We start from the raw sequence: 20,327 nt of genomic DNA, 5'->3' as shown, positions 1-20,327 counted from the left end.
ATGAAATTGTATCGTTCCATTTATAAATCAAAAGTAGCTTAAATCGCTCAATTTTTTTCATTCTGACAACCACTCCACCTCCAAGGAGCAGTGGTCATGATTATTTTGTATAACTGCCTCATATCTCTTCTTTGAGCCACTCTGTCATATTTGGAAGAATCTCAAATGTACAAACAAGAAATAATCCAGCTACTATGAAAGCAAAATACTGTAGATACTAGAAAATCAGAAATAAGAACAAAAACATAGTTAAGAAACTCAAGCAGGTCAGGCAGAGTCTGTGTACAAATTCAGGTTTACAACTCACCGGAGTGCAAATTATTTTGTTGCTTGTTAGAATTATGGCATACCTTGTTCTTCAGCTCATTAATTTCACGAGCATGAACTCTCTCTAGCTGTTCCAGTTGTTGGTTCAGCTGAGTTTTATATTGCTGTTTGCTACTTTCAATATCTGAACTCATGCTGTCCAACATACGATTCTTGAGTTCCACCTCTCTCTGTAGTGAATATTTTTCCTGTTCCAAGTGCTATTTAAATATCAAAGAAAATTGGGAGAGAAAATATAATTTCATTATTCCATAGAAATAAATAGATATTTTGACAATAGATCAACACTACATTCCGCAGAGGTATACAGTAATAACAATTTTGATTCATTTCCCCCCTCCTAAAAATAATTTATCCAAATAATTCAGATGGAAGAACTTTTTAGAGCAGACTCACATTATATAATTCCAGGTGGATAAGGGAAGAAGTCAGGGGCAAAAAGGTGACAAAAACAATAAGCTGTTCTTCTCTTCAAGTTACTTGTTTAAGTAGCATTGGTCCAAATCAGGTTGTGAATATGCAAACAGGAGAAAATACTTTCTTGGCAGAAGCCTGAAGTTACACAATAGTAACAGCTCATTTCAAAAATCACTTCCCAATTCAATTAGTGGTTTATTTTGTAAAGCAATTTCTATACATGTACCTCTCGGACAGTAGCAAATTCATTTGTTGTTTCTGTCAATTTGTTGTCCAGTTCAGCCTCATTTTTCAGCAGCTCCAGTCCATATTGAGCTGCCTTCATCCTCTCACTTTCTGACTCCTGGAGCTGCTGCCGAAGCTGCTGGATTACATCTTCCAACTCTGAAACAGTCGTCATTTTTGGGATGCTGCAAAGTAACAACAAGGTGAATCGGCTTTTTATTGTTTTAAAAAGTTTTAAAAAGTTTCTATGGATATGGGGCTAGTGGGGAAAAAGATTTTCAATAATATTAAACAGCAACCTGCATTCACAACATACAAGGATATAGAATACCCACCATAAAGTTTTCACTTTCTAAAAGAATTTTAAAATTATTTGGATAGTGAGGCATGATATCGTATTTGTGTAGAAATGTATGTTGGAATAGAATTTAGATCATGTGACTAACACTTTTTGATTGACATGGGAAAGAATTGTGATGAGGAGCATGTTTTTAATGAAGAAAGTGGTCAACATCTAGAATCTACCCATACTTGCAATGGAGGCAGAATCAATGAGGGCTTTCAAAAGGGAAATTGTCAGTTATCTGAAAACAACAATTTTCAACCCTACAAAACAAATACAGGCTGTGGGACGAGGTGAGTGGCTCTTGCAGAAAGCTGGAACAGAAACAAAATGACCTTTTTTTAAAATGCTGCAACAATTCTATGATTTCTCTTGAGTTATAGGTAACTTTTAAACTTGCTCTGTACCTTGAAATATTGAAACAGTTAAAAGTGGCAAATTTCCAGGATGTTGCAAGCTTTAATCTGTCAAAGTATAATTTAGTTACACCACTGCTTATTTGCTGAATCTGTGGGACTTACAAAGTGTGTCCCTTGACCTATTTCTACAGCAGCATTAGGAAGCTGATGATGAAGTCAGCATTAAGAGTTGAACAATGGAGGCAGGATCAAACCAAATGTGTGTCAATAAGCTGCAACTACAACTTTCAAATTATGTTGTAGGGTATATTTCCAAGTTGGGTATTTCAAGCAACAGATATTTCACTTTGAAAATTTTTTGGTACATGACCAGTGTTGCCATTCCAGTGGTCTGCGTCATACTTTGATATTTTTCTCCAAGAAAGTTAAGGTATTAGAGTAGGCACAAAACACAATTCTTTTGGTCTACATCCATGATTTAATTTCTCATGTCAGATTTGAACAATATAGTGATGCATAGATAGATTTGGACCATTCTTACCCCCTCCTCGCACAGAATTTCAGCAGTATATTCTATCATTTGTTCATCGGGTCTTCATGACTAAGCAAAATTTCAACTTTAACATCGCTATTTTGAAAACAAGGCAAAGATTGGTTTGAATTTTACAAATCGGAGATTTGTTCTATTCCTGACGTATGATTTCCAACAGCTCTCATTCATCTATATATAACCAAATAATCGTTTGGTGAATTTAATACCCACATCCCACAATGGAATTGGGCTGAGAGGCCCCAATAATGGGGTAAGAAGTACAAGCTTGCTTCTAACCAGCATGTTTTCCCTAACGTGAAAATGCTCAAGTTATCAAATAAAATTTGGTGTGGAGTAAATGGCATTGAAAACCCCAGATGTTTATTACAAAAGACTTACACACAAACATTACATTCCTCTGGCACATACATATCTGGGCTAATAAATAGTTATGTTACAACAGAGAAGCAGGTTTTCAGGTGGGTGTCATGCTTCAAGTGATCCAAGGAAAGATGAATTGAGATCTTTACAAATTCAGATGACATGCAATAAAATGAATGATACATACAACATGAGAATCTCTCAAAAGCATACTGACACAGAGATGTGGCACCATAGAAACTGCGCTGGGAAATTTCACATACAGCAGCTGGGAACTTGAGTGGCAGCCAAACTGCATTAATTGGAACTTAAATCGTGACAGTTGTTACTAGCTCTCTAGCCAACGGATAGGCCCACTACCATGACTACTAAATAGTAGGCATGTAGAGAAATAACAATATTGTTATGCTTTCTCCTCTTTGTGGAGAGAGCTGTAACCTAGTTGCTGCTCCTTTACAAGACAGAATGTGAATGATGAAATAGAATGTAGTGCAATCATGAACATCAATTAGTTCATGAACAGAATACTGGAGAAATTCTGCAGGTCTGGCAGCATCTGTGGAAAGCAAAAGTTAACATTTAGAGTTTGATAAAACTTGAGTTCTGGAGAAGAGTCATAATATTCTGAGCCTGATAGCTCTCCCCACAGTTGCTGCCAGACCTGCTAAGTTTCTCAGCATTCTTTGTTTGTTACAGATTCCTAGCATCTGCAGTATTTTGCTTTTATAATTTCAGTAGTAATATTAATTGTTTTTTTTTACACCAGTAGTTTATTTCCTTGTCATGCAGATAGTTATCCAAAAGGTAACAAGCCTCAAAAAACCAAATAGTAATTAGTTGTAAGACTACTTCTGCACCATGCCTGTGTTGCCTAAGTGTGTTTTCTGTGTAGAAAGACAGTAATAATATGAAGAGTTAAACTTCAGCAAACACACAAGCGGGGGTGCAGTACAAGACCACAGTTGAAAAGGAAAATCCTATTCATTATGGTTCACCAATCTTTTGCTCAGCATTGCCAACGCTTGTTTCAAAGTGCTTAGCTGTTCAAGAATCTTCTTGATGCTATCAATGCCTGACTCAGTTGAATTATACAAAGGATCGACGTGCACAGACTACAACCAACCATCCCACAAGCGGAAAAATAAGCGTCGCTCAAATTCCATCTCTGCTGCAGAAACTATCCAAGCTCAAGCAATATTAATTGTTACGACAGAACAATGTCAGAAACACAATTATTGCTCATAGCCCATCTAAAATGCCTGCTTTCAGATTAGTGCAGTTCAAATTCTATACAATTAGAATGATAACACTCAACCTCAGACTTCTGATACTCCTGTATGATGTGGGTACAAGTGCTTTCTCATTGCTACTATTCCTAAATACAATTATATCTGCATAGAGATTTATATAATTACCCCGTCTCAAACTGCTTCACTTTCTGTACTCTATATTTGGAATACATAGCATCCACCACAAATTTCAAGCAAACATTAATTTCCTGAATCACTGGAGGTCTCAGTGAACATATTTAAACATCATTACTGCACTATGCTATTACACACAGTGCTTCTTGAGTATGCAGTTTAAAAACAACTGTGCTCATGCATTTCTATTTACATAAAATACAGGGCCTAGGACATGCTGTTGTCACAGCAACGATTTGCATGCTCAACCTTCAGGCCGCCTACTTTCTGAAGAAATTACTGTTCCAACGAATTATCTTCAGAAAATGAATTTTACACAGTCACATCATTTCCAGTTGCTCCAGAATTATAACTCTTGATATTTTAAAACAAAATACAATTAAAATTAATGCACAATGCAGCTAAAAATAAATTTAACATGGGGAAACAGTATACTTTGTTAAGGTGGCAGATTAATGACTTCTCATCAGTTTCTGCATTTTAATTGAGCCCTGCAATTCATGGAAACTATTTTCCTTGAAAAACTCCATCATTAATAATCTCCTGTAATCAGTCAAAAAATGACACCTGTCCATTAAACACTGCGCAACAGAGATTTAAGACAACATTAGGAGACTCCTAACTTGATGTTTATTCACTAGTATATTTTCACGTGAGAACTGAGTGGCAGCTCCTTAACAACTTGCTGATGGAAAAATTCAACCACTACTTAAATGGTTACAAGAAGCAAAATAATTATTTTGTAACTAAAGATTTGAGAGATTAGCAATCATCTAATTTAAAATAAAATTAGATGTCTCATGCATAAAGTATCACCAAGCAGATACATCAGCCAAGCTTGATGATTATCTTGCCGGAAAAGAAAATTAATTTTAACAACTGACTGGAAATGTTTGTTTGTGCAGGACAACATCCTTATTGGAGATTTAAAGTAAACAGATGTTGCACTAAAGGATTTTGCACAACTTTACATCCTAAGTGACCAATCAAAATGGAAAAACATATGCAGCCCACGTGCTGTGCTTTTACAAGAGTTGCTGACCAAAACATCACAGCAAGTCCTCCAGAGTGAAGGAAGGGTTAAATTTAGATTGCATGGGAATACAGGCATAGGAGGAGGCCATTTAAGCCCAACTTGCAATCTAATAAACCTTAACTACACTCCCTCCAGGGCAATGTATATTTAAGGTCTGGTTCCCAGAATTACTGACAGACCATCTAACCAGATACTTGTGTAATTATAGATTCCCCACAGTGTGGAAACAGGCCCTTCGGCCTAATAGATTCACACTGACCCTCCAAAGAGCAAGCCACCTTGACCCGTTCCCCCTACCCTATATTTACTCTTCACTATTGCACCTAACCTACACATCCCTGAACATTATGGGCAATTCAGCTTGGCCAATTCACCTAAACCGGAGCACCCGGAGGGAACCCACGGAGAATGTGCAAACTCCACACAGAATCACCCGAGGCTGAAATTGAACCCAGGTCCCTGGCATGTGAGGCAGCAGTGCTAACCATGGAGCCACCCTTAATCAGCTGAATTATGAGCTCTTTATCATAGCACAGCATCACCAGGGTCTGAGCCCAAGTTGCAGAGGGCAGCGCAGTGGCTCAGTGGTTAGCACTACTGCCTCATAGCGCCAGGGACCCAGGTTAGATTCCAGCATCAGACAACTGTCTGTGTGGAGTTTGCATGTTCTCCCTGTGCGTGCATGGATTTCCTCCGGGTGCTCTGGTTTCCTCTCAGTCCAAATATGTGCAGGTCAGGTGAATTGGCCATGCTAAATTGTCCATAATGTTAGGTGCATTTGCCAGGGGTAAATGGATCTGGGTGGGTTACTCTTTGGATGGTCGATGGGGACTTGTTGGGCTGAAGGGCCTGTTTCCACACTGTAGGGAATCTAATCTTGCAGGCCTATTCTTTTCTTCTTTCTGCTGTAGCAACTCTATTATATTTCAGTGGCACTGCTTAACTTATTTGGCACACATTAATTTTTTTTCCCATTCTTCATCTTTTTATGTGCAAGCTCAACATAGTCATTCCCACCTCTACATATAATATTTGCTACGCTTTCAATACATCTGTGAGATCTCAGATAATCTTTCACATATATTGGATTGACTAGGTTGACTTAAGTCACTTAACATATGAATGCCTTTGGAACACAGGCAATTGTTTGGCCTGTCCTCCCTCTAAAATAAGCGTAATTTCTACTTTCCAATCCCTTTCTACCCTCAACCTGTTGCATCCTTTATGGAGGCTGACTCATTGTATATCCAGTACTTTCTATTTCATCTCGAACAAAAAGAAGCATTTAGAAACTACAGTTAATTCAATCTCTTCTTCACAATTGTATGCAAACTGCAAAGCAAAATTTCAATCATGTTACTACTTAATAAAATAGTGCAACTTAACAGAAGGGGAATAAAATCAAACATCAGAGCTCTTGCTGACCTTTTAAATAATAGTTGGCGAGTTTTTTTTATTGTTGAAGAAATAAGGAGGATACAAATAGATCAGAGGTGACATATTAGAGTCATAGAGATGTACGGCATGGAAACAGACCCTTCGGTCCAACACATCCATGCCGACCAGATATCCCAACCCAATCTAGTCCCACCTGCCAGCGCCCGGCCCATATTCTGCCAAACCCTTCCTATTCATTTACCCATCCAAATGTCTCTCTCTCTCTCCTGCACTGTCATCACTATGTGCTTCCTTTGTCTGCTCTTCTCCCTTTTAAACTGCTGTTGTTTTGACTTTTTTTTCCCAAAGTTCCAAAACAATGCAACAGCATATAAACAGTAATTGCTGCTCCTGGAATTCGAGGAAATCACCTCCAACACCTAAAATACCTCAAAAAAAAAAAGGAGCAGCGCTTACAGCCAGAAATTTTTCCCGTCCTCCATCTTGGATTACCCCAGTTTAAGATCCTTATTAATTACTTGCTGATACAAATACAGAAAGAGCAACTAGAAATACATCTAGCTCGGTCATAGACAAAATTCATTATTTAAATGGCCCTGTGTGCAAAGGCAGCTACAACACTAATTTACAATTGTAACAGAGTAAAGGTTGCCATCAACAGTTCCAAGTTAAAAAAAGGGATGCAAGTAATCAGTTTCGTACCGTATGAAAACTACAGGGCTGCAGTTATACTGAGCATCGAACACGCATTCAACAGCAGTGGTTATTTATACTGGCCACGTGTGAAATTTTAAACAAGGCTAAATCATGGCTTAAAAAAAAGTACTCCAACACCTGTAATCTTTAGCATCAATAATTGGACAGATCTTACTAAAAACATTAAAACCAATTTCAAGGTGTACCTGCAGATGTTTAATTTCTAAAAATCCATTGAAAAAGGTTCAGCCACTGCATGTTAAATGTTTACCATTGATTGCAGAAGCCAGTAAATCTGACTCACAGACCCTTACACAGGCATGTCAAAATTCAAACATTTATTCAATCATTCTTGGGATGCAAATGTTGTTGGCTAGCATTCATTGCCCCTCTCTAATTGTTCTCAAGATAGTAATGAGCCACTGCCCTGAAACTTTGCAGTTGAGTAAATGCAGACAGTGCGATTAGGCAGGAAATTCCAGGATTTTAATCCAGGGACAATGAAGGAACAGTAATATCATTAAGACAGGAGGGTGTTTGACTCAAACCTGTAGCCTTTGTTCATCTAAGTAGTAAGAAATTATGTGCACAAACAGTACTGTCAAAGGAGCCTTGTTGAGCTCCCATAGTGCATCTTTAGATGTTAAAACACATGATACAGCAACCAGCAGTAAAGGAATTGAACACAATGTGGTGAATGGGATGTTAATCAACTCAGCTGCTTTGTCATGGATGATGTTGAGCATAATTGTTGTAGAAGCTGTACTCATCCAAGCTGTACAGTATTCAATCAAACTCCTGACTTGAGCTTTGTAGATGGTGGCCATGACTTGGTGCCGGACTGGGATGGACAGAGTTAAAAAAAAATCACACAACACCAGATAATAGTCCAACGGGTTTATTTGGAAGCACTAGCTTTCAAAGATAGTGGACAGGCTTTAGGGAATTAGAAGAGTTACTCGACAATTCCCAGGATCTGATCGGCATTTTTAGCTACAATATCTATTTGGCTGGTCGAGGTAAGCTTCTTATCAGTGGTAATTCCCAAGACTTTGATAGTGGGGAATTCAGCAACAATAATGCTGTTGAATGGCATGGGAAGGTAGTTTGATCCTGTTGTCAAAGATGCTCATTGCTTGGCACATATGGTACACCACACATGTTTCTTGCCAGTTATTGGTGCAAGTTTGAATGTTGTTTTTGTATTGCTGCACAAGATAACATACTGCTTCAACATCTAAGATTTGCAAATGATGTTGAACAATACCCAGTCATTAACAAGCAATGGCACTTCTGACCTTCTTCTGATAAGGCCATTTATGAAGCACCTTAGGACACTACCATGAGGAACTACTGGGTTCTTCTGGCACAATGGCAATGTCCTCAACTGAGCTCGGAGGTCTAGGTTCAAATCAACTAAGCGCAAGTGAGGATTGCAGATGCTAGAGATTAGAGTCAAGAGTGTGGTGCTGGAAAAGCACAGCAGGTCAGGCAGCATCAGAGGAGCAGGAAAATTGACATTTCGGGCAAAAGCCCTTCTTGATGAAGGGTTTTTGCCTGAAATGTCACTTTACCTGCTCCTCGGATGCTGCCTGACCTGCTGTGCTTTTCCAGCACCACACTCTGGGCCTAGGTTCAAGTCCCACTTGGGTGTTACAGCACATTGGTAATGTCCCTCTGTTCGAGTCAGAGAACTGGGTTCAAGTTGCATCTGCTTGACAAATGAGCAAAACATCTCTGAACAAGACGATTATAACTATCTATTCTGAGGAACCCCTGCAGTGAAGTTCTAGGGCTGGGATGATTAGTCTCTGTACCATCTTGCTTTGTCCAGTATGACTCTATTAAGTAAAGTTACCTAACTCCACCCCCAATTTGTTAGCAAGGGGCTCTTAAATGTGAAATGTTACCTCGATACAGAAAGCAGACACTTCAACTTCAGCTTGCAATTCTACTGTTTGCCCATATTTGGGTCAAGGGTGTAATGATATCTGGTGCCCAGTGATCTTGGAGTATTACTGAGGAAGCTATTTGAGTAAATGTACGGTCAACAACAATCATCACTTTGTTGATAAGTATAGCTAGATGAGGGTGGTACAGCACCTTCTCCTCAGTTATTTATTAAAATTGCCCACCATGTGAAGAAATCAACCCTTTTTTCTGTATGCCTTGTAACTGGCAGCTGAGGAGTGGTTAGCTGGAGATTGTAAATTCAGGACAGAAGCTGTTCCAATATTGTTTTGCATTTTAGACAGCTATAGGGCTGTGAGCAAAGTCCTGGCAGTTGGCTGGTGTAGGTGAGAGTTGGTCTTGAAGTAAAGGTAAGTCCTGGAGCATCTCAGTGCAGTTGGGTTTGGAGATCAAGGCTCAGAGTTCATTTCTGAAGACATTCTCTAGTTCTGGAAGAGTCGTCATACTTGACTTTTAACTGTTTTGCTTTTCACAGATGCTGCTAAATCAAGTAATTTCTCCACCAATCTGTAGCTCTGAACAGTTGAAACAATCAGGAACTGAAAAGGTGATGGATGGTCATCGACTCTGTTGCTGGGCCAAAGCAGGAACAGAGCTTTGATAGCTGTGACTCAGTGATCCCGGTCATATCTACTTTGATGTACCAGGATATTAGTTAGACCATATGACCACAATAAATAGAAACAAGAGTATGTTGCTCAACCTGTTCAGTCTCAAGTCTGCTCCACCACTCATTGCTGTTCCAACATTTCTCACCTCCACTTTCCAGCCTTTTCCCCATAACCCTTGATTCTTCAACTGATCACAAATCCATCTCAGCCTTAAAATACACAAGGTCTCTGCCACCACTCTGCCTATGGCAAATACTTCCAAAGACTCAACCCTTGGAGAGAAGAAATTCCTCATCTCAGTCATAAAATGGTATTCCATTGTTCTTTGTCTATGCCCTCTGGTCCTAGACTCTTCCACGAGAGGGAAAAAATCCTCTCTGCATTTATCCTGTCAAGCCCCTTAAGAATCCTATATGTTTCAATGAGATCGCAAAATATGTGTTAAACCCTTCTAATTTCCTTACTCCCCAATACCATCTTCCCGGATTCATTTCGACTTCATTCTTCGTTTTACATATTTAAAATAAACTCTTAATTAGTTTTATATACCTCGCTAGCTTTTCCTCAGTTTACTTTCTTTATTTTTTTCACCCCCAAAAACTGAGATATCACTGACTTTAGACTCCTTATATACTTTTTGTCTCTAACTTCCTTGGTTAGCCATGGTTGGTTTAACCCACTCTTAGGATCTTTTCTCCTTATGGGTCTTATTGAGGGTCATGAATTACCTCCTTAAAATGCCCGCTACTGCTTGCATACTATCATTCCTGCCCAGTTCACTTTAGCTAACAACCATTTCATTGTCATTTAAGTTAAATGATAGTTATTTGCAACCTAATTTTCTCATTCTCAAATTGAATATTCACTTCTCATGTTATGACCACTACTTCCTAAGGGATCTTTTACTTGGAGGTATTGGCCTCATTACCCATTACCAGAACCAACATAGCCTGCTCCATGACATATTGCTCTAGGAAACCACCCCTGATGCACTTGGAGTTTGTTGCTGCAGCTACCTTTTCCAACATGAAGATAACAGACACCCATAATTATTGCTATAGTATTTTACATGCTTCTATTATTTGTTGATGTACAGCCTTTCACAGAGTTGCTACCTTTTCAGGGTCTGCACACCATTCCTTAAATGTCTTCTTTCCCTTGCTGCTTTTATCTTCACCCAAATGGATTCTATATCATCCAAACCTTCATCACCGCTCAACTGTTGTCATTTAATTTATTAACATTTTTCCATTCTCTTATCCTTCTGAAAGATCAAGAATGTTAACTTTGCATTTTTGATCTCTTTGTTACCATACTCCCATAATCATCAAGATTTGTGCCTTCAGATCATATTTTATTCCAAAGGCTTGTGCATTAGGGTACAAAGCCTTACGTTTGTTCTATTGAGTTTTTCTACACTTTAATGATTTCTTCTTACAACATGGCATTTGCACATCTTGTCCCTTCCATCTGTGTTCTGGTAACAATCAACCCCATCACTAAACTCCACCAAGTACGACTACGTCATGTTGTTGTTATGCGAGGTTGGGAAGTGGAGGTGGTCTCAAGAGCAAGCAAGTTTGTCCTACAGCAAAGTGGAAGCAACTGTTGCCAATTTTAATGATATTTTCTCATACTGGCTGGTGATGGGAATCCGCCGAAGTCTTTAAAAGGAAAAAAAAAGCATTTCCAAAAGACCAATTTAACTATGTTGAAAACAGGTCTGCTCAATTTAGCTGAAGAAATCGAATTTTCTAAATGCGGCTGACGGAGGACAACAAATTTGGAACAACAAATCACGCAGTTCTAAAAAGATACGTATTGACATGACAAGTAACATCAAGCACGCAAGACAGCAAATAAGATTACATGTCATTGGTGACCTGAATGGGTATTCGTCTGCTGCGCCTGTAGCAATCTTGCTTAGACAGTTTATGCACTTAATTTGCGCCCGACTCAGTTTCTCCCATAATCCGCAATGCAGTTTAATCTGACACCATTTCAAATGCAGTTTGAAACAAAAGTAAATGGCAGCTATGTGGTGACCTCCTCTTGTCAGCCTCTATTCCTCGCTAATGGAAATTGACAAATTATTGTTTCCCAGCTCACACAAAAAAAAACACATGTCACCGCCTGGTTGGAAGAACATCACTGGCTATGTTAAATCCTTGCAATTTGCAATTAAGAAGCATAAATTTAAAAAATGAAAAATATGATAAAATGAAGGTACAACGGATGCAGGCAATGGTGCAAGCTTGCTAAGGGGGAAGGGGGACTTGCTGCGCCGGTCATTCGGAGCCGATGGCAGTGCGCGCGGAGATAGACCGTACATCCCATTCGGCTGTGGGTTCCCTTGGCAACCCCCGCCGCGGCCGTATAAAAGGCCTTGCCCAGCTGCCGAAAGCAACAGAAGCCGCATCCGGCGATTGTACGAGCGGTTCGAGGTTGACCGCGACCAGCAACCCCCACGCCCTCCAAAAACATTTAAAAGATATGATGTTTACCCTTCTCCAAAGTTACGATTTCCTCGGTGCTATTTGAACTCCTCCGCTCCCCTCCTTTTACGCTTTGCAAACACGATATCACGCTCCCACTCTTTCTCCCGGCTCCTTGTCCACTCCGTCTCCAACCGTCCCGCCCCTCGATGCAGTTTGAACACGGCACGCGCCCACACAGCCAGCCAATCGCGTCGCTGCGCTCCCGCTCCCAACGGCCGCCAGCGCCCCGCCCCGCCCCCTCCCCGAGGTCTGATGGGAGTTGTAGTCCGTCAGTGGCTGATACACTGCGGGAATTGAATAAACATGAAGAAGTGAAATAGATCAACCGATTCGTATTGCCAAAGCCCATCGTGTTCTTCGTAAGTAATAATAACCCTGTAGGAAAGGAGGAGCCAATTAACAAATAACAAACCATATGACCCATTGTCGTGATGTTGACTGAAGGATAAATACCAATGATGAGGAGGTGCCAGTGTTGGATAGGGCTGGACAAAGTTTAAAAATCACACAACACTAAGTTATAGTCCAACAGGTTTATCTGGTGGTACAAGCTTTCGGAGTGCTGCTCCTTCATCAGATAGCTAGTGGAGTAGGATCATAGGTCACAGAATTTAGAGCAAAAGCTCAAGGTAGACTACAGAGATGAAAGAATACAATTGCAATACTCTACCAAGGGAAATAGTGTGAACTAAAGAGCAGTGCAGAATTTCAAAAAGACATAGATTGGTGAATTAGAACATAGAACAATACAGCGCAGAACAGGCCCTACGGCCCTCAATGTTGCGCCGGCCTGTGAATTATTCTCAACTCGTCCCCTACACTATCCCAAAATCATCCATGTGCTTATCTAAGGATTGTTTAAATCTCCCTAATGTGGCTGAGTTGACTACCTTAAGCAGGTAGGGCATTTCATGCCCTTACCACTCTCTGTATAAAGAACCTGCCTGTGACATCTGTCTTAAATCTATCACCCCTTAATTTGTAGTTATGCCTCCTTGTACATGCTGATATCATCATCCGAGGAAAAAGACTTTCACTGTCTGCCCTATCTAATCTTCTGATCATCTTGTATGTCTCTATCAAAACCCCTCTTAGCCTTCTTCTTGCCAATGACAACAGATTCAAGTCTCTTAGCCTTTCCTCATAAGACCAGGCAACATCCTGGTAAATCTCCTCTGCACCTTTTCCAATGCTTCCACATCCTTCCCAAAATATGGGGACCAGAACTGTACACAATATTCCAAGTGTGGCTGCACCAGCGTTTTGTTCAGTTGCAGCATGATATTGCGGCTCGGTAACTCAATCCCACCATGGATGAAACCTAACACACCGTATGCCTTCTTAACAGCATTATCCACCTGGTGGCAACTTTCAGGGATCTATGTACATGGACTCCAAGATCCCTCTGCACATCCACACTACCAAGAATCTTTCCATTGAACCAGTACTCTGCCTTCCTGTTATTCTTTCCAAAGTGCATCACCTCACATTTAGTTGTATTGAACTCCATTTGCCACCTCTCAGCACAATTCTGCAGTTTATCCAAGTCCCCCTGCAACATGTAACATTCTTCCACACTGTCCACTACTCCACCGACCTTAGCGTCGTCTGCAAATTTACTAATCCGTGCACCTATGCCTGTGTCTAAGTCATTTATAAAGATGACAAACAGCAGTGGTCCCAAAACAGACCCTTGTGGCACACCACGAGTAACCGGATTCCAGGCTGAATATTTTCCATCAACCACCACTTGCTGCATTCTTTCAGAAAGCCAGTTTCTAATCCAAAGATGTGCAGGTTAGGTGAATTGGCCATTCTAAATTGCCCGTAGTGTTAGGTGAGGGGGTAAATGTAGGGGAATGGGTCTGGGTGGATTGCTCTTCGGATGGTTGGTGTGGACTTGTTGCCGAAGGGCCTGTTTCCACACTGTAAGTAATCTAATTTAATCTAATCTAATCTAATCTAATCCAAACTGCTAAATCACCCTCAATTTCATGCCTCTGCATTTTCTCCAATTGAGAAGACAATGAACACAAAAAGACAAACCAAAAAAGATACACTTCTAAAGGGTTGCACTGGAAAAACAGCAGGTCAGACAGTATCTGAGGAGTAGGAGAGTATCCTATGATTCTATTCCACTAGCTACCTGACAAAGAAGCAGTGCTCTCAAAAATCTTGTACTTCCAAATGAACCTGTTGAACTTGGTTTATGTGATTTTTAACTTTGATAAATGAGACAACAGCTCTCATTGTTTTCAACGGTGCCACAGAATTTTTAATGTTTATCTGAGGGGGCAGCTAGACCCAAGACAGACATCACTTACAATCATGTTACTTTCACTGTAGTTACAGCAGTCCCGCTGAGACCAAACCATGTTTCATGCAAGTTTAACATGACCTCCTTGCTTTTGTGCTGCATGTCCCTATTAGTGAATCCTGAATTGCTGAATGTTTTATTAACTATTCAAAACTTGTGCAGCTACCTTCCACTGTTTGCTGTATGCACTCAGGTCCAACAGCTCTGCAATCTCTTCAGAATTCAGAGAAATTGAGGTCCACAGATGCTGGAGAGTCAGAGTCGAAAAGGGTGGCACAGGAAAAGCATAGTAAATCAGGCAACATCCGAGGTGCAGGAGAGTGATTCCTGATGAAGGTCTTATGCCCGAAATGTCGACTCTCCTGCTCCTTGGGTGCTCTCTGACCTTTTCCAGCTCAACCCCTTTAGAGTTGTATTTTTTTGGTTTAATATCATCTTTTTGTGTACTTTGTCTCCTCAATCCACCAATCAATATCTTTTTGAAATTCTGCACTGCTCCTTAGTTCACACTATTTCCCTTGGTAGGGTATTGAAATTGTATTCTTGCATCTCTGTAGTCTACCTTGAGGTCAATGATTTGATTTATTGGATTTATCAATTGTCATGTGTATTCTGTTACAAAATGCATTGAAAAGTGTTGTACAGTGTTGCCACTCTCAGACACCATCTTAAAACGCAGAAAAATAAACCAAAACATGGAATATAAAGGGAGAAAAATGAAGAAATAAAGAAAAAGTGCTCAACTTTACAATCCTTCTTGTTTAAGTGCTCTGTCCTGGGCCATGGGATTGGTGGCCAGGGGCTAGTTGTCTTTGTTGTGCCACCACTGGTGGAACGAAAGTCGCCATTCTTTGGTTTCATCTTGTCCCCACCGAAGCCCTTGCCAATATGTATTTAATGGAACGCACCAATGCAGACGCCACTAATGTCAGTGGATACATCATTGACCTTAACTCTGCTTTGCCAGCACCACAAATCTGCTTCAGCCCCATCTCGCCGTTGCAGCCACTGCTGATGCCATCAGGTCTCGTAATGGACCCAATGTTGCCTCTGCTGCCATCTCCATGAATCTGCACCAGATGCAGTTGCTACTGGGAAGTCAATCTGATCTCTAATGCAGCAGCAATGAATTGGCACTAGGAATGCCTTTATTTGGAACCAACGTACCTCTGATGCCGCCGCCACGAATCCGTGCTCCTGGGCCTACTCAAGACTGCGCTGCGCTGCTCAGCCCACTTACCGCTGTCGATGTTATCGCCATGACCAAGCTCTTCAACAGGAAGTACTTTTAATTCTGACTCAACTTATTTTAGCCAGCAGTGGGAATAGGGCATTGATATTGGTCTTAGCACCACTGAAAAGCAAAATGAACTAGAGTTCTTTTTCATGGTTAATGTTCAATAACCCTGCATATGTCAGGTTGCAGGATCAGGCTTAGTTCTGGTACCTAATTACCTTGAGTAGAAGAGTATACTTGACTCAAAATGTTAACTATTTTTCACCCTCCACAGATTCTGCTAGATTTCCTGAGTTTCTCCAGCATCATCCGCGCTTGTTCCTTCCAGTACCCTTTTGGCTTGCACAATTAAAAATAAGTAAGATATGCAAGCTCATGCTGTTTGCAAAAGTATCAATCACAGCAGAATCGTCAGCTAAAAAGACTTATCATATTTACATTTATGCCATTCAGGATTTCAAAGATTTGGTTTAGGTCTGTTTCATATCTGTCTTTAGTCTTTCTATTGAATAAGATATAAATTTAGCTTTGAACTTCTGTTCAGTTGGAGCCTTTAATCCTAAAATGAATGTCTTTCTTCCATAAACTGTTTAAAGACATAAATAAGTGCTTAATGATAGGCAACCAAACATCACAGCAAATAAATTGATAATATGGCCTCATCAATGACATACATGATGCCATTGCCTCGCTTCCCAAATATGGCTAAATTAGGCTCTTCTGAGAGGCAAGCTCTTAATAGAGCATCAGAAGCTCACGGTATATAACAAGAACACAGAAGGGTCTGCTTTTAAACAAAACAGATATACATAAAACAGCTTTGAAATAACCATAATACTTTGAAGTGAGTGATATCAAACATTCTCCATCATACTGTCTATTTCTCCTGTTCCAAGATTCCAGGATTTTGACTGAATCACAGTGAAGGAACATTAATATAGTTCCAAGCCAGAAGGGTATATGTCTCAAAAGGGAACTTGAAGGCAGTGATGTTTCCATGCCTCTGCAGCCATTGTCTTTCCAGATGGTGGATGTTGCAGGCATGGATGGTGTTTTCGAAAAAGTCTTGGTGAGTTGCTGCAGTGTATCTTTTAGATTGTATGCACTGATACCACTGTGCATTGCTGGTGGAGGGTTGAATTTTATAGGTAGTCAATGGGGTACCAATGTCATAGGGCTGCACTGATCTACATTGTGTTAACCTCCTTGAATGTTATTGGAGCAACATCCACCAAGGTGAGTGGAGTGCATTTCTTTACACTTCTGATTTGTGTTTTGTAGATGCAGTCAGATTTCGGACAGACAGGAGGTGAATAGCTCACCTCAGAATACCTAGCCTTTGACCTATTCTTTTATTTACAGTATTTCCCCTTTGGCTGATTCACCAGTTTCTGATCAATGCTAATGTCCAGGATGTTGATAGCTGGGCATTGCCGTTGAAAGTCAATGGGAGATGGTTAGATTCTCTCTTGTTGGAGATGATCATTGCCCAGCAATTATGATGGGCGAATATTACAAGCCAGGAGGGTGGGTATCTTTAAATATATTAAGGTTGACAAATCCAGAGTTGAAACTTTATTGCTGGAACAGCACAGCAGGTCAGGCAGCATCCAGGGAACAGGAGATTCGACGTTTCGGGCACAGGCCCTTCTTCAGGAATGAGCAGAGAGTGTTCAGCAGGAGAAGCCAGAGCCAAACCGGATCTATCCCGGGATGCTTTGGGAGGCAAAGGGAGGAAATATCTGGGGCCTCAACAAATATCTTTGCATCTTCTTTGGCCTCAGACAAGGTTTTAGAGGACTGGAGAATAGCCAGTGTTGTTCCTTTATTTAAGAAACATAGATAATCTGGGTAATTACAGGCCAGTGGGCCTGATATTAGTGGTGGGGAAGCTGTTGAAGAAGACAGGATTTATTCACATTTAGAAGCAAATGGTCTCATTAGTGAAAACATGGGTTTGTGCAGGGAAGGTCATATCTCACCACTTCTTTAAGTTTCTTGAGGAGGTGACAACAATGATTGATAAGGGAAGGGTAGTGGATGTTGTCTATACATACTTTAGAAAGGCATTTGATAAGGTGCCTCATAACAGGCTGTTACAGACGTTAGAGTCCCACAGGATCCAGGGTGAGCTGTCTGGATAGATACAAAACTGGCTTGGTCATAAAAGACAGACACTAGTGGTGAAAGAGTGCTTTTTGGAATGGAGATCAAGAACTAATGGTGTTCCGTGGGGATCAATGCTGGGACCTTTGTTGATTGTAATATATATAAACGATCTGGAAGAAAATGGAAGTGGTCTGATTAGTAAGTTTGCAGATGATACCAAAATTGGTGGAGTTGCAGATAGTGAGGAGGATTGTCAAAGGATACAGCAGGATATAGACAGATTGCAGATTTGGGCAGAGAAATGGCAGATGGAGTTTAATCCAGTCAGATGTGAGGTGATGCGTTTTGGAAGATCAAATTCAAAAATTATTCAATAAATGATAGAACCCTTAGGAGCTTTGACATCCAGAGGAATCTGTATCTGTCCACTGATCCCTGAAATGGCAACACAAGTGGGTAAGGTGCTCAGGAAGGCAAACAGCACACTTGCCTTCTTGAGCTGGGGCTTTGAATATAAAATTTGCAAAGTTATGTTACAGCTGTTAAAAACTTTAGTTTGGCCTCATTTGGACTATTGCATACAGTTCAGGTTGTCACACTACCATAAGGACATGGTTGCTTTGGAGAAGGTGCAGAGAGGTTTACCAAGATGTTGCCTGGTCTGGAGGGTTTTAGTTATGAGGAGAGGTTGGATAAACTTAGATTGTTTCCACTGGAAAGACAGAGGATGAGGAATGACCTAATGGAGGTTTACAAAATTATGAGATCATAGACAGGGTGGATAGTCAGAGGCTTTTTCCCAGGGTGGATAGATAAGTTACAAGAGGGCACAGGTTCAAGGTGAAAGGGCGAAAATTTAGGGAAGAAGTGTGGGGAAAAGTTTTCACACAGAGTATGGGCGCCTAGAACACACTGCGAGTGGAGGTGGTGGAAGCAGGCACATTAGCAATATTACAGACACATGAATGGGAGGTGAATAGAGTAATACAAACTCGGCAAGGGCAATAAATAGCAGGTCTAAATGAGGATTAGAAATCAGTGCTGACTTAGTGGGCTGGAGGGCCTGCTCCTGGGCTATATTGGATTGGATATTGTGTTGTATTGAATCCTGCTTATCAGCCAAACCTAATGTTGTCTAGGGTCTTACTGCATATGGACACAGTCTACTTTAGTATCTGAGGAGTAGTGAATGGTTAATCACCAGCAATCATTCCAGCATCTGTCCTAAAGATCGAGGGCAGGTCATTGAAACCTGAAGATGATTAGACTTATGTCAGTATCCTGAGGAATTCCTGCAGTGGTGAGATGATTAACCTCCAACAACCATGACCATCTTCCCTAGATATGCTTTCCTAACAGGGGAGATTTTTTTCCCCTGGAATCCCATTGGCTCCAGTTTTACCAGACCTCTTTCACACAATACCCTGTCAAATGCTGCCTTGATGTCAAGGGTAGTCACTTTCATGTGGAAGTTAGCTTTTCTGAACATGTTTAGACCAAGGCTTTAATGAGGTCAGCAGCTAGTGGCCTGGCCAAACCCAAACTGAGAATTAGTTAGCAGGTTATTACTGAGCAAGCACCACATGATATCACTGTAAATTACCCCTTCCATCACTTTGATGATGATCAAGAATAGACTGACAGAGTAGTAATTGACGAGATTGGATTTGTCTTTTTTTATGGGCAGGACAAGCCTGATCATTTTTCCACCTTCCCTTGTAGATACCATTAAATGATGCATTGAAATTTCTTCTAAAAAATGCCATCCAGAAACTATTTGACGTGGTGCTTTTTGGAATAGATATTACTGTTTCACATTTTTATTGTGATACTCCATCTAAAGCAGTATGCCTCAGGCTGGAAAAATCATGGATGGAGCAAATAAATATACTTGCTACTTCCCACTGTTTTGTAACTCATCACCACAAAATCTTGACATCCAATTTGTGCATGAGTCATTGATGAGATTAAACCGATCTGTTTTGCGCTGCCAGAAGTTGTTACCTAACATTTCTCATTTCGTTTCCTAGCTACACAGTCAGTCTGAATTCAAAATTATATTAGCTATAACTGAGCTTCACATTCCAAATCTTACTAATCAGTGAGACCAGACATTTTTGAAATTTGTAATATCACTCATCATCATCCTTGTTTTTGCATTCACAGGCTTAACTTCTTCAAAATTCTTTTCAATTATCTCCTAATTACATTTTACGCAATTATTAATAGTCACATGCTGTAATTGGCAGGATGTGACTAGTGATGTTGCCCAGTGCAGACATATTAATGGATATGATGTGATTGGGATCACAAAGATCTGGCTCCAGAGTGACCAAGGATGGCAACTCAACATCCAGGAAAGATATGGGAGGCACGGTGGCACAGCAGTTAGCACTGTTGCCTCACAGCGCCAGAGACTCCGGTTCAATTCCCGCCTCAGGCGACT

At 40.5% G+C, this 20,327-nt stretch overlaps 1 protein-coding gene across 1 annotated transcript in view; it reads right to left on the bottom strand.

Annotated features, from left to right (window-relative positions):
* The window catches only part of spdl1 (spindle apparatus coiled-coil protein 1), a 32,597-nt gene extending 20,186 nt beyond the window's left edge, over nucleotides 1-12,411 (bottom strand). The window contains exons 1-3 of the mRNA XM_043708626.1: nucleotides 12,225-12,411; nucleotides 971-1,154; nucleotides 351-527 (exon numbers count right to left, since the gene is read on the bottom strand). Of these exons, the coding sequence (XP_043564561.1) occupies nucleotides 351-527; nucleotides 971-1,144 (351 nt within the window). The 5' untranslated portion in view covers nucleotides 1,145-1,154; nucleotides 12,225-12,411. The remainder of the gene's footprint in view (nucleotides 1-350; nucleotides 528-970; nucleotides 1,155-12,224) is intronic.
* Between the last annotated feature and the right edge of the window lie 7,916 nt (nucleotides 12,412-20,327).

This window comes from Chiloscyllium plagiosum, chromosome 18 (assembly GCF_004010195.1).
Source record: "Chiloscyllium plagiosum isolate BGI_BamShark_2017 chromosome 18, ASM401019v2, whole genome shotgun sequence".
Classification (NCBI taxonomy): domain Eukaryota; kingdom Metazoa; phylum Chordata; class Chondrichthyes; order Orectolobiformes; family Hemiscylliidae; genus Chiloscyllium; species Chiloscyllium plagiosum.
The sequence above is the reverse complement of the archived record's forward strand: the minus strand, read 5'-3'. Positions and strand labels throughout refer to the sequence as shown.